This window comes from Schistocerca nitens, chromosome 2 (assembly GCF_023898315.1).
Source record: "Schistocerca nitens isolate TAMUIC-IGC-003100 chromosome 2, iqSchNite1.1, whole genome shotgun sequence".
In the NCBI taxonomy this organism is placed as follows: domain Eukaryota; kingdom Metazoa; phylum Arthropoda; class Insecta; order Orthoptera; family Acrididae; genus Schistocerca; species Schistocerca nitens.
Window position 1 is genome coordinate 292,023,416 of NC_064615.1, and position 13,220 is coordinate 292,036,635.

General features: G+C 38.7%; 1 protein-coding gene across 1 annotated transcript in view; it reads left to right on the plus strand.

Annotated features, from left to right (window-relative positions):
* LOC126234993 (dynein beta chain, ciliary-like) overlaps positions 1-13,220 on the plus strand; it is a 732,993-nt gene that overhangs the window by 648,179 nt on the left and 71,594 nt on the right. The window contains exons 45-47 of the mRNA XM_049943730.1: positions 4,577-5,296; positions 8,157-12,330; positions 12,437-12,855. Of these exons, the coding sequence (XP_049799687.1) occupies positions 4,577-5,296; positions 8,157-12,330; positions 12,437-12,855 (5,313 nt within the window). The remainder of the gene's footprint in view (positions 1-4,576; positions 5,297-8,156; positions 12,331-12,436; positions 12,856-13,220) is intronic.

Below are 13,220 nucleotides of genomic sequence, written 5' to 3' on the forward strand. Positions count from 1 at the left end.
CATAACTGACCACCAACTATTTAATGTTACAGGCAACTGAGTTATAGATTGTGTAAATTTACCATGAACAGGAATCTACTGTTTGTCGTACCTTATAATTGACAGTAAACTGTGTGCCAATGGTGGGGAAGACTGATATATGTATGAGAGTTGAGCAAGGACACGGTATCCCCCCCTGTCGACTTGTAGTAGTAATGGCCGAACCATCACCCACAATTCAGTTAATGTTGTGACCTGATGGCAAAGGTGAACACAATGACAAAATGGTATGAAATTGATGCCCATTGAGTCCAAATTCAGGCAAAATTACAAGGAGGGATGAGAGAAGAGCAACATGGCTTCAGAACAGGAAGGTTCATGGTGGATCTAATTTTTGCTGCAAGACACTGCAGGAACAGCACTATGAATATGGAATAGATCTACTAATGACCTTCCTGGACATTGAAAAAGCATATGATAGTGCATGTATAAGCACAGTGTGGAAAGCCCTGGAGAACAGAGGAGTAGCAACACAGATTAGTTGGAGGATAAGGGAAATGTACCAAGGAAATGTGAGCTGTGTGGAAGTGGAAGTGGAAGTAGAGATATCAGCTTGGATTGAACAGAAGAATGGCTTGAGGCAGGGAAGTGCACTTTCACCATTGCTCTTCATTGTAGTGATGGATGATATAATGACTACAGTACCACAAGTAATTGGTGAAGGAAAGATGAAAGCTATGGTGTTTGCATATGTTCTGATGATTTGGGGAAATAAGGAGGAGGAAGTACAAGATCAGTTGGACATATGGGAATGAACAGTACAAGAACATGGGATGAAATTTAGTATAAGTAAGATTGAGATGATTATCACAACAAGAACGAAGGAGGAAGGAACAACTGGAATAACAATTGGTGGGGAACGATTGAGGAGAGTGGAGAGTTTCAAGTACCTAGGAATCCTGATACAGGAAGATGGATAAAACGACAGAGAAGTAAACGAGTGGGGGAGAAAAGCAGAAGCATTTTGGAAGAGTGTCAGAAGCCCAATATGGAGCAAGGATGTACCCCAAATCAGTAAAAATGTTATATACCGGTCATACTATGACCTGATCCTGACATATGCTTCCAAAACCTGGGTTATGAAGCAAAGTACAAGCTAGTGAGATGAAATTATTGAGGGACAGTACTGGAGTGACAAAGATAAACAGATTAAGAACTGAGAGGATCAGAGAGTTAATGAATGTGGAACCATTACAGGAGGAGATGGAGAAATCAAGGCTGAGATGGTATGTGCATGTTAAGCAAATGGAGGAGGATACACGAGATGAAACTTGAAGGAAAGAGACCAAGAGGAAGACTGGGAGACAGATGGCTGAAAGGGGTGGATACATGCATCCAGAAGAAAGGAGAAGGCTGGACCAAGGTGAAGATGGAGAGATGGTGGCAAGACAGAAGGTGACGGAGAGGCGTATGGTCCAAACAGTCTCAGCCAGAGGCTGGAAACTGTCCAAGATGATGATGATGATGACTAGTAGTTATTTCTTTTTCTCGTAATTGAAATTTACTTCTCACTCTGTACTTCTATCATCTTTGATTGAAACTGGCACAGTACGTAGACCTCCTACTCTCTCTGACCCCTTCCCCTTCATCTTTATCTCTCCCATCCTCTCAACTAGTGTCGGACTGACCTAACCCTCATTTTCATGCTTCCCAAGAGCACCTCTCTGTCCTCCCTGAGAAACAAACTATTCCTTGATTAAAATTGACACTTCATGCATTGGATTTAGTTTCCTCCAATCAGAGTGCTGAACTTTCTACTCGAACTGTTCATCATTGCCAAACTGTCACAACAATTGGTCAGTTCAATTTCAGTTCCTTGTGTGGCATTCTTTCGTAATGTATTTGGTTCCCAAGTCATGTATCTGACACTTTTATTTCGTATTTCATCATGTGGTCTTGCGGTAGCGTTCTCGCTTCTCGTGCACGGGGTCCCGGGTTCGATTCCCGGCGGGGTCAGGGATTTTTCTCTGCCTCGTGATGACTGGGTGTTGTGTGTTCATCATCATTTCATCATCATTGACTCGCAAGTCGCTGAAGTGGCGTCAACTAAAAAGGACTTGCAATACGGCGGCCGAACTTCCCCGCATGGGGCCTCCCGGCCAACAATGCCATACGATCATTTCATTCACCACACCACAAACAGCACACACACATAATGATGCTAATGAAATACATACGTTTCATACACAGAACTAACTAAACATTACTGGATACTTCTGCATAAAATGCAGTTCAGCGTCACGAATGTGGTTATTATAATCACAGAGATCAGCTTACATTAGATAAGCTTCGCATGACATTGTGGAAAGCCAGTTTTTGAAGGCTGCAATTCATCATTGCAACTGGGTGAAGCCAAAACTATAACAAGTTCAGTCAGCATTCTACTTTAGTGCAATAGTCAGAGTATGTGGAAGGCCATAGGTTTGAACCTCATCAAATGTTGTGAATTTTTTTTATTTCTAAATCTAATCAAAAGAGTTAAAGAGTTTGATTTTCACTTTTATTCAATTAATTGGTTTAAATGTAATTTTTTTAAAATTTCTATTTCTTTGCCACATCGTTTGATATTTGTATTGACTTTTTTATTTGCTCTTATTGTTCTACCTATCATTCTTTTTTCATCTGAAATTTGCCTGTGTCATCTATAATCTGCAACTAAGTGCCAACAAAGGCTGCTCATCATCTGGTAACATGGCAGCTATGTGTAGCCAGTGAGAGGATAGTTTCTGGTAACCAATGATAAGCATGAAGTTACAGTGGCTTTTAGCATCGAAAGTGAACATTTTCTGTCTTGAGTTTTCCCATAGAGGTTAGCTTTAATTGCCATGTACAGAGCGATTGTGATTTTAGCTTTGCCACAGATTGTTGACGATCACTTTCTTGGCTACATTACACATCACAAGGTTGTGGTTAGCTTAGGATGTGAATTTCAATTCAGGGCTACAAAATTCATCTCCTGCTGCTATTCAGTCATAAGTCACTTAAAACCAGCTTTTGACAGTGTATCTTGCATTTCTGACATACCTTGTGGTGGTCACATCCAACATTGCTCCTCATTACATGTTAACAACATTTGTGAAGTGACTTGCCATGTTTGTGTGTTACCTACAACTGAGGGATACCCGGCAACTGACGTGGCAACACTGTAGTGGCCATCACAGATACCAACTATCAATTAATTTTAAATTGACACTAGGTAGTTTTCTCTACTTTCATATATCTTATTGGCAGTACAGGAATTTTGCTGTGTGAACTAAATGCTGGCCAGTCATTCTGAAATTTTATGCATCTTCTAAAATGAACCTTCATTCAGATATAATAATCCAACTGAACATTATTACTCTCAATAAAATTTCTTGAGCTTCTGTGAGGTGTTGACTCAGTATTACTTGTCCATTCTCAAATGATAACTTCCTAATGTATGGTTGGTGGTCTCTTCCTTACATTTCCATGTTAATTGATGTGATGTCAGTGGCGTTTGGCCCATTGACAAATAAGAATCTTTACATTCCACATTTGCGACATCTGCTTCAGCCTCACAATGACCGGTTCCTAAATTACACTGGGCTGTAAGTTGCCATCTTAATTAAGATAATTTTCCAAAGACAAGTTATTAGCAAAAAATAATCTATGGAGGCACTTTCAATAAACATGACAGCTTACTATTCAGTACAGCTGTGGATACAGTTATCTTGAGGCTGAAGCAGGCATGGTAGGTGCACCAGTTAAATATTATGTCATTTGATTCCACAGTCAGAAGTGGTGCAATATAAGGACAACTTCCCGACCAGTCTTAACATTATTACTATTATTCTGATTATTTTATGGAATTGTGTAAGGCGACTTAATGGCCTAGTCTTGTTTGGAAATGGTAGACCAGTATTGACTTAACATCTTTGCAATATATGTGGCAATGAGCAGTTAAGAGGATGTAGTTTTGACCTTAGCAAACAAGCGGATTATACGACATTACTTAATATAATGCTTTACATGCATTTAGATGAAAATTCCAGTGGTCCTCCAATTTTGATTATTGTCTACTACTCCTGAAGGATACACAAGACGACTACACACAAGAAATCAATTAATTTCAGTTATGTTCGATGCTGTATAGCAACCACTGATCTACAGGAGCTAAGAATTACAGAAATACACAATAATTTATAATGTCTAAATGGGAGAAAGCCGTGTCATGGAACCTTGTTGTGGAAACAAGTGTTCAAAAAGCACGAGCTGCTGATACCTATCTTTGCCAGAGTTTGAACTTCCAATTTTTGTTGTTGCCCTGTTTAGCTGCTACTGAATGCCATATATTTTAATAATTAAAGTTTTAGTCATTCTTCTTGTTTGCATTCTAAGTAACTTTTTCATTCTTTAATAACTAAAGAATATGAACTCTTCTTATTGTACACATAATGGACAGAGAGGTTTTAGCTATCATTCTAATTTTCTCTGTCCTATTATCATAATGAAAAATAATTGTGATAACATTGTTTATTTTTACAGAATGCTCAAGAACATGTTTTTCTTTTTGCAGTCATTCTTGGTATCCACAAATGAAACTACTAGAATACGTTATTTTATGGATCTATTGATGCAAAAGAGGTTACCTCTTATGCTTGTCGGAGTGTCTGGTTCAGGCAAAAGTGTTATTGTAGCTGATAAATTAGGAAGTCTGTCAGAGAACTATGTTATTACCAATGTACCTTTCAACTTTTATACGACATCCGAAATGCTACAGAAAGTTCTGGAAAAACCATTGGAGAAGAAAGCAGGACGCAACTTTGGACCACCTGGAAATAAGACAATGATTTATTTCATTGATGACATGAACATGCCAGAAGTGGATGCATACGGCACTGTACAGCCTCATACATTAATACGGCAATATTTTGATTACTGCCATTGGTATGATCGCAACAAATTGACACTTAAGGACATTCACAACTGTCAGTACGTCTCATGCATGAACCCAACATCAGGAAGTTTTACAATCAATCCTAGACTTCAGCGACATTTCTGTGTCTTTGCTGTGAATTTCCCATCTGATGAACCACTGTTTCACATCTATCACTCAATCCTCAGTCAACACTTGGCAAATCCAATACTTAAATTCAGCAACAATGTCTGCAAGATTTCATCAGCACTAGTGAAAGCAGCACTGGCGTTACACCAAAAAATGGCAGCAATGTTTCTTCCTACGGCCTTAAAATTTCATTACATCTTCAATCTTCGAGACTTATCAAATATTTTTCAGGTAAGATTAAAAACATTTTATTCTCTTGACTGCATTTGAAATTTATATTTTATGTATAATTGATCTATTGTAGTATAAGAACTGTGAAGAAAATTTCTTTAAAGACTGCACAATTTTCAGTAAAGATGGTGAACTTTACATTAATGTTAACAACATATGTTGCTGAGCTTTTGGTACACCCACTAAATACCAACTAATTGGACACAATCCAAGATCCACCCTCCCAGCTTCTCTTGTGCCAGTGCATCTCTTCTAATTTGCAGACGTCACAGTTCCCTCACACACCTTACAGAATTAACACCCCCTGCAGAAAGTATATTGTGGGGAAATGGCATAGCCTCAGCACAGGGTTTCTTTCCAGAATGAATCTTGTGTATGTTTTCAGTCATCATTCTCCTACTTTAAATAAATTTGAGTGAGTTGTGATATGTTGAATATTTGTGATTGAAAATAGATACTTTGAGGTAATGCATTTTAAAGTTTCACTTTATTACCATTGTTTAATTGGACATATTTAGAAACAGTTTCTGCATATATGTTACCCTTTGAATGTCCTTTGCCAAATGGTACAGAGTTTTTCAAATTAACATTTCATATTACAAGGTTAACTTCTTCAGACCTATAGCACATTGCAATGTTCGCAAATTTAAAACCAAATAAATTGGCCCCAAATTGAGAGAAATTAGTGAACTCTGTGCTGCTTTCTTTTGGCAAAGTATTGGTTCTTTTATTCTGTGTTATGGCCAACTGCATATTGGCAACATCTGTAGGCATTTATAACTCTGATATAAAAAGGGTCCACTTATCTTGTTTGGTATCATTGTAATGACAAAATATTCTTCTTTCATACAAAACTACTCTGAGCTCAATAAAATGCCTCTAAAATTTTGGTGATGCTATTTTGTGAAACATTGCATACACAGCCGAGAGATTTTGAAAAGCAGTCTCTTATGGTACCAGTGTTATTTTCGCATAAAAACAAGAGGTCCATTTTCAGAAGACTGATGTCAGTTGCTTTTAACAGTATTATTGACTGCTGTTGGGTTCAAACTACTTTCAAATCGATATGAGCATGTACAGAATGACATAAATTTACAGATATTATCAAATGTTTCTGCTTGTACTGAAAATTTTATTTCTTTTACAAGGGGTCCCTTTTCTCTTTCTAACTCATGTATCTTGAACAGTGAATGATGCTAAATACTATTTTGGCTTCACTGCATCAGTAGAGCACCCTGGAAGGCAGTGGTTGAGCACAGTATAAAAATATCATGAAACAGATACAACAGTGCTTTTCTGTTTTTGATAAAACAAAAATGTAATACAACAAATATTTGATTCTTACCAGTAACCTCATAATTCGGAACGGGAATGTAAATCTCAATTTGATAGTTCTTACTGACAGCTCAGAATACTGTTTGCATTGCAGTTCTCATTTATCTTCCAAACTCTATACTGTCGTTGTTTTAGTAAGTCATTTATTTCTGGGATGACATGCTTTTCCAAAGAAGACTAGTGACGAACAGAACTTCGATATCACACCCACTCAGTTACTTCCTCTTCTAAAGTTACTGCATTCACGGTGCAACCTTTAAAATGCATGTCATCTCTCAACTTGGCTTGCCACATGAAAATAAATAATAGATTCACACAGTAGTCATGCTTTTCCGTGTGATAACTTATTGTACTGTTTTATCGGTAACAAGTCTCATTCATCGGAAAGGTATTGTGTCTGATACACAGTTCTAAAGGAAATGGCAGGGAGACTGGGTTTAATGTCCTGTCAACATTGAGGTCATTAGAGATGGAGCAAACACTTGGATTGCGTCAAGGGTAGGGAAGGAAACTGGCCGTGTCCTTTGAAAGGAACCATCCTGGCATTTGCCTGGAGCGATTCTTTTTTTAAAAAAAAAGAATCACAGAAAACTTAAATCTGGATGACCGGACACAGGTTTGAACTGTCATCTTCCCAAATGCAAGTCCAGTGTGCTAACCACTGTGCCGTCTCGCTCAGTCATATATGGTTCTAATCTGGTAGGAAGTTTCAAAACAGTGCTCATTCTGCGGTAGAGTGAAAACTTCATTCTGAATGTTTAACTTGACTCATTCCACATCCCTGAAGCAAGGGATGGGGACGAGATGTGATAGCAGGTTAGGGGTGAAGAAAGTTGCTAATGCTGCCTGTGGGAGCATGCATCAATGGAATAGTAAGGTGCCAGGTGCCACAATCTTTGGGGGATGCAAGGAAAGGAATAGGCTGGTGGAAGGCAGAGACTAGCAAAAGTGGATGCCAGGGAGGTTATAGGAATGAAGGGAGGTTTCCCACCTGCAGGGAGGTTTCCCACCTGCTCTATTTAGAGAAGCTTGGTGTTGTGGGAAGAATCCAGATGGCACAGGTTGTGAAGCACTTAATGAAGTCAAGCACAGAGAATTCCAGGGTTTCCCACCATGTCCCAACACCCTTTCAAAGGTAGCGCTGATGTCATCATCTCAGCTCTACCCTGCCAACCCTCACCCTCTTCACCCCACATCTCTTCTTTACCCCCCCCCCCCCCACACACACACCCTTCCACTACCCACTCCAGCAAAGATCTCTGCACATCTCAGGCTCAGATGCAGTCAGGCCCTCATGGCACACACAGACAGCACTATTTATCATTTGTGTAGGTGGCCTCCTTGACAAGCAATCTTTTCTTCGAAGGTTGGATGGACCTCGTGACCTCTATTGTCTAGCTAGGAGTGTCCTTCCTTGTCCTGTTTCCTTTCATTGCATTATTACCCCTTTTATTCTCCAGCTATTTATAAGATATTGTTAGTACAAGATTTGAGTGCTAATTTTTTTTGCAATTTGTGTTTTCAGGCAATGCTCTTCACTGTTGCTGATTGTTTGCCAAATCAAAATGAACTGATACGGCTGTGGATGCATGAAGCAACTCGTGTGTATGGAGATAAACTTGTGGACAATAGTGATATTGAAAGCTTTAACAAAATACTACATGACATTGTTAAGAAATCATTTGAAGAACTGGACGAAAGTGTATTTCATAAACCACTTATATTTTGTCATTTCGCAGATGGTATCGGAGAAAGCAAATACATGCCTGTGAAAGACTGGAATGTACTGAGAAGATTACTTGAAGATGCTTTGGCACAGTATAATGATCTTGTAGCTGCCATGAACTTGGTTATGTTTGAGGATGCAATGCATCATGTGTGTCGTATAAATCGCATATTGGAATCTCCAAGAGGAAATGCCCTTCTTGTTGGAGTAGGTGGCAGTGGAAAACAGTCATTATCTCGTCTTTCAGCATTTATTTCATCTCTTGAAGTCTTCCAGATCCAGTTACGAAAAGGATATGCAATTAATGACATGAAATCAGATTTGGGAAATCTCTATTACAAAGCTGGCTTGAAAAGTGTGGGGATAATGTTTCTGATGACTGATTCACAAGTGGCTGAAGAGAAGTTCTTAGTTCTTGTGAATGACATGCTAGCATCTGGAGAGATTCCAGAATTGTTTTCTGATGATGAAGTAGAAAATATTGTTTCTGGATTAAGAAATGAAGTTAAAGCATCAGGTTCTATTGATAACAAAGAAAACTGTTGGAAGTTTTTTATCGATCGTGTTCGCCGACAGCTAAAGGTGGTATTGTGTTTTTCTCCAGTTGGATCTACATTACGTGTAAGGGCTCGTAAGTTCCCAGCAATTGTGAACTGCACATCTGTTAATTGGTTTCATGAATGGCCACAGAAGGCATTAGAATCCGTATCAGAACGTTTCCTGTCAGAAATTTCTGTGCTACCTTCAAAGCTACACAAGTCTGTGTCTCTTTTCATGGCTTATGTGCACACAGTTGTGAATGAAATGTCACTCACTTATTTACAAAATGAACGTCGCTATAATTACACTACACCTAAATCATTTTTAGAACAGATCAGTTTGTATTCAAAACTTCTGCACGAAAAAACTGCTGAGCTACAAGCTCGTATTTATCGTTTAACAAATGGTCTGGAAAAATTAGCTTGCACTGCTCAACAAGTGGATGGTCTGAAAGAAGTCCTGGCAAATCAGCAGGTGACTCTTAAAGAAAAGAATGACGCTGCTGATAAATTAATACAAGTTATTGGGGTTGAAACAGAGAAGGTGTCTAAGGAAAAGGCAATTGCTGCTGAGGAAGAAAGAAAGGTAAGAATAATTGAAGAAGATGTGAGCCAAAAGCAAAAAATGTGTGAGGAAGATTTGATGAAGGCTGAACCTGCACTTGTTGCTGCTCAAGAAGCATTGAATACATTGAATAAAAGTAACCTCACAGAACTTAAATCATTTGGAGCACCACCACCAGCAGTGGTCAATGTTACTGCTGCTGTCATGGTCCTGTTTGCACCAAAAGGTAGAATCCCTAAAGATAGAAGCTGGAAAGCGTGTAAAGTTATGATGGCAAAGGTTGATTCTTTTCTGGACAGTTTAATACATTATGACAAGGAAAACATCCACCCTGAGGTAATTAAAGCTTTGCAACCATACCTTCAAGACCCAGAATTTGTACCTGAAAACATACAGGGCAAGTCACTTGCCGCTGCAGGTCTCTGTGCTTGGGTTATAAACATCATGAAATTCTATGAAGTTTATGTTGTTGTTGAGCCAAAGAGACGTGCACTGAACCAAGCCAATGCAGAGCTAGCTGCAGCTAGGGAACGATTAAATTCCCTGAAAGACCAACTGAATTCCCTTGAAGCCAAGTTGGCAACATTAACACATGAATTTGAAGAAGCTGTTGCTGAAAAAGTAAAATGTCAGCAGGAAGCTGATTCTACTTCACTCACTATTGACTTAGCAAATCGTCTTGTTAATGGCCTAGGATCAGAGAACATTCGCTGGAGAGAAAGTGTGGCTACTCTTAAACAAGCTGGAAACATGCTGCCTGGTGACGTTCTTTTGGTAACAGCATTTATTTCTTATGTCGGTTGCTTCACTCGGAAATACAGAATTGACCTACAAGAAAAATATTGGCTTCCTTACCTGAAAAAGCTAGATCCACAAATTCCGCTTACACTGGATGTGGATCCCTTGACTCTACTAACTGACGATGCTCAGATTGCCAAGTGGAACAATGAAGGCCTACCAAGTGATCGAATGTCCGCAGAAAATGCAACAATCTTGACTAATTCAACTCGTTGGCCACTTATGATAGATCCACAGCTCCAAGGAATTAAGTGGATCAAAAATAAATATGGAGAAAGCCTAAAAATTGTTCGCTTAGGGCAGAAAATGTATCTTGAAGTGATTGAAGGGGCTCTGTCAAATGGGGACACTGTATTGATTGAAAATATTGGTGAATCAATTGATGCTGTTCTGGATCCGTTATTGAGTCGAAATCTGATAAAGAAAGGAAAAGCTATAAAAATTGGTGACAGGGAAGTTGATTATAATCCAAACTTTCGACTAATTTTGCACACCAAGTTGGCAAATCCTCATTATAAACCTGAAATGCAAGCACAAACAACTCTGATTAATTTTACTGTTACAAGAGATGGATTAGAAGAACAGCTATTAGCGGAGGTTGTAAAAGCTGAACGCCCAGATCTAGAGAAACTGAAGGCTGATCTCACTAAGCAACAGAATGATTTCAAAATTACACTTAAAATGCTTGAAGATGACCTTCTGCATAGGTTAGCTTCTGCAGGAGAAAATATTTTGAAGGACACAGCCCTAGTGATAAATCTGGAGACCACAAAGAAGACTGCAGCAGAAATTGAGATAAAAGTTTCTGAAGCTAAGGTAACTTCTGTTCAGATTGACGAAGCCAGAGAACAGTACCGCTCAGCGGCTACAAGAGCATCACTGCTGTACTTTATTTTGAATGACCTGCACAAAATAAATCCAATATACCAGTTTTCACTGAAGGCTTTCAGTGTTGTCTTTTATAATGCAATGATGTGTGCACGAAAAGATGATAACATTCAGAAAAGGGTATTCAATCTCATTGACAGCATAACATTTGGTGTTTATATGTATACAAGTCGGGGACTTTTTGAATGTGACAAATTAATTTTTATGGCTCAGATGGCTATTCAGATTCTTTTAATGGATAATGAGATAGACCCAGCAGAACTTGACTTTTTGTTACGATACCCAGCAAACCCTAATGTTACCAGTCCTGTTGATTTTCTTACTAATCTGAGCTGGGGTGGGATCAAGACACTTTCTGCAATGGACGAATTCAGAAATCTCGACCGTGACATAGAAGCTTCAGTGAAGCGATGGAAAAAATTTGTGGAATCAGAAACACCTGAGAGAGAGAAGTTTCCTCAGGAGTGGAAGAACAAGTCAGCATTGCAACGGTTATGTATGTTGAGAGCTTTGAGGCCTGACAGAATGACATATGCTATGAGAGTATTTATTGAGGAAAAATTAGGCAGTAAGTACATTGAATCATGGACTATTGAATTTTCAAAATCATATGAAGAAATGAGTTCAAGCACACCAGTGTTCTTTATATTGTCACCAGGCGTTGATCCACTAAAAGATGTAGAAAAAGTTGGAAGAAAACTTGGCTTTACATTTGATAAACACAATTTTCACAATGTCTCTTTGGGTCAAGGCCAGGAAGTTGTTGCTGAGGAAGCAATGGACATTGCTGCTAGGGAAGGGCATTGGGTTATACTACAGAATATTCATCTCGTCAAGAACTGGTTGCCATATTTGGAGAAAAAAATGGAACATTGTGCTGAAATAGCACATCCCAACTTTCGTCTTTTCATGAGTGCAGAGCCATCACCAGATCCAGCTTTCCACATTATCCCTCAAGGAATTCTGGAGTCTTCAATAAAAATTACTAATGAGCCACCTACAGGAATGCTTGCAAATCTTCATAAAGCCCTTGATAATTTTTCACAGGAGACACTTGAGATGAGCACAAAAGAAGCAGAATTTAAAGCTATATTATTTTCTCTCTGTTACTTCCATGCAGTAATAGCAGAACGTCGAAAATTTGGGCCACAAGGCTGGAACAGAATTTATCCTTTCAATGTTGGTAAGCTTTGTTCTGAAAACATGAATTTTGTTTTCCTGAAGTGTGTTTCCAGTATTTCTTTTTTTACTTACTTATTGTGTGTTTTGAAACATAGTTATTTTTACAGGTGATTTGACAATAAGTGTGAATGTCCTGTATAACTATCTTGAGAATAGTGCAAAAGTACCATGGGAAGATCTTCGTTATCTGTTTGGAGAAATAATGTATGGGGGTCATATTACCGATGACTGGGATCGTCACTTGTGTCGAACATACCTTTCAGAGTACCTACGACCAGAGCTCCTTGATGGTGACCTCTCTTTGGCACCTGGTTTCCTAGCACCTCCAAATACAGATTTACAAGGTTATCATAATTACATTGATGCTTACCTGCCAGCAGAGACGCCATATTTATATGGGCTGCATCCAAATGCAGAAATAGGTTTTCTGACTACCACATCAGAGACCTTGTTTCGTACAGTTTTAGAAATGCAACCTCGTGAGGCTGGAGCATGCGGTACAAGCACTCTTACACGAGAAGAAAAGGTAAGATAGTACATAGAAACGTTAACTGCATTTTGGCTTTGTGCCCTATTCTAGTCTCCACTGCAGTGTAGACTCTTTGTTTGCCATTGATCACATGCAATGAAGAGACTTCATTGCTTAAATTACAGACATACAGAGTACACTTTGCATTTTAAAATATTGTGTTAACACTACTTACATCAAAGAATTCTATGTTATAAAATGGACTTTCTGACAATCAATTATACGGTTTAATTTAAGGTGACATGGTAATTTTTGAAAAACTTTCAGGGAGCTGATTGTGGACAAGTTGGCCAATTTAAATATCAGCCTTTGAATTAGAATACCACTTGTCCTTTTGCGTTTGTTGTGTAGGTGAATATTTT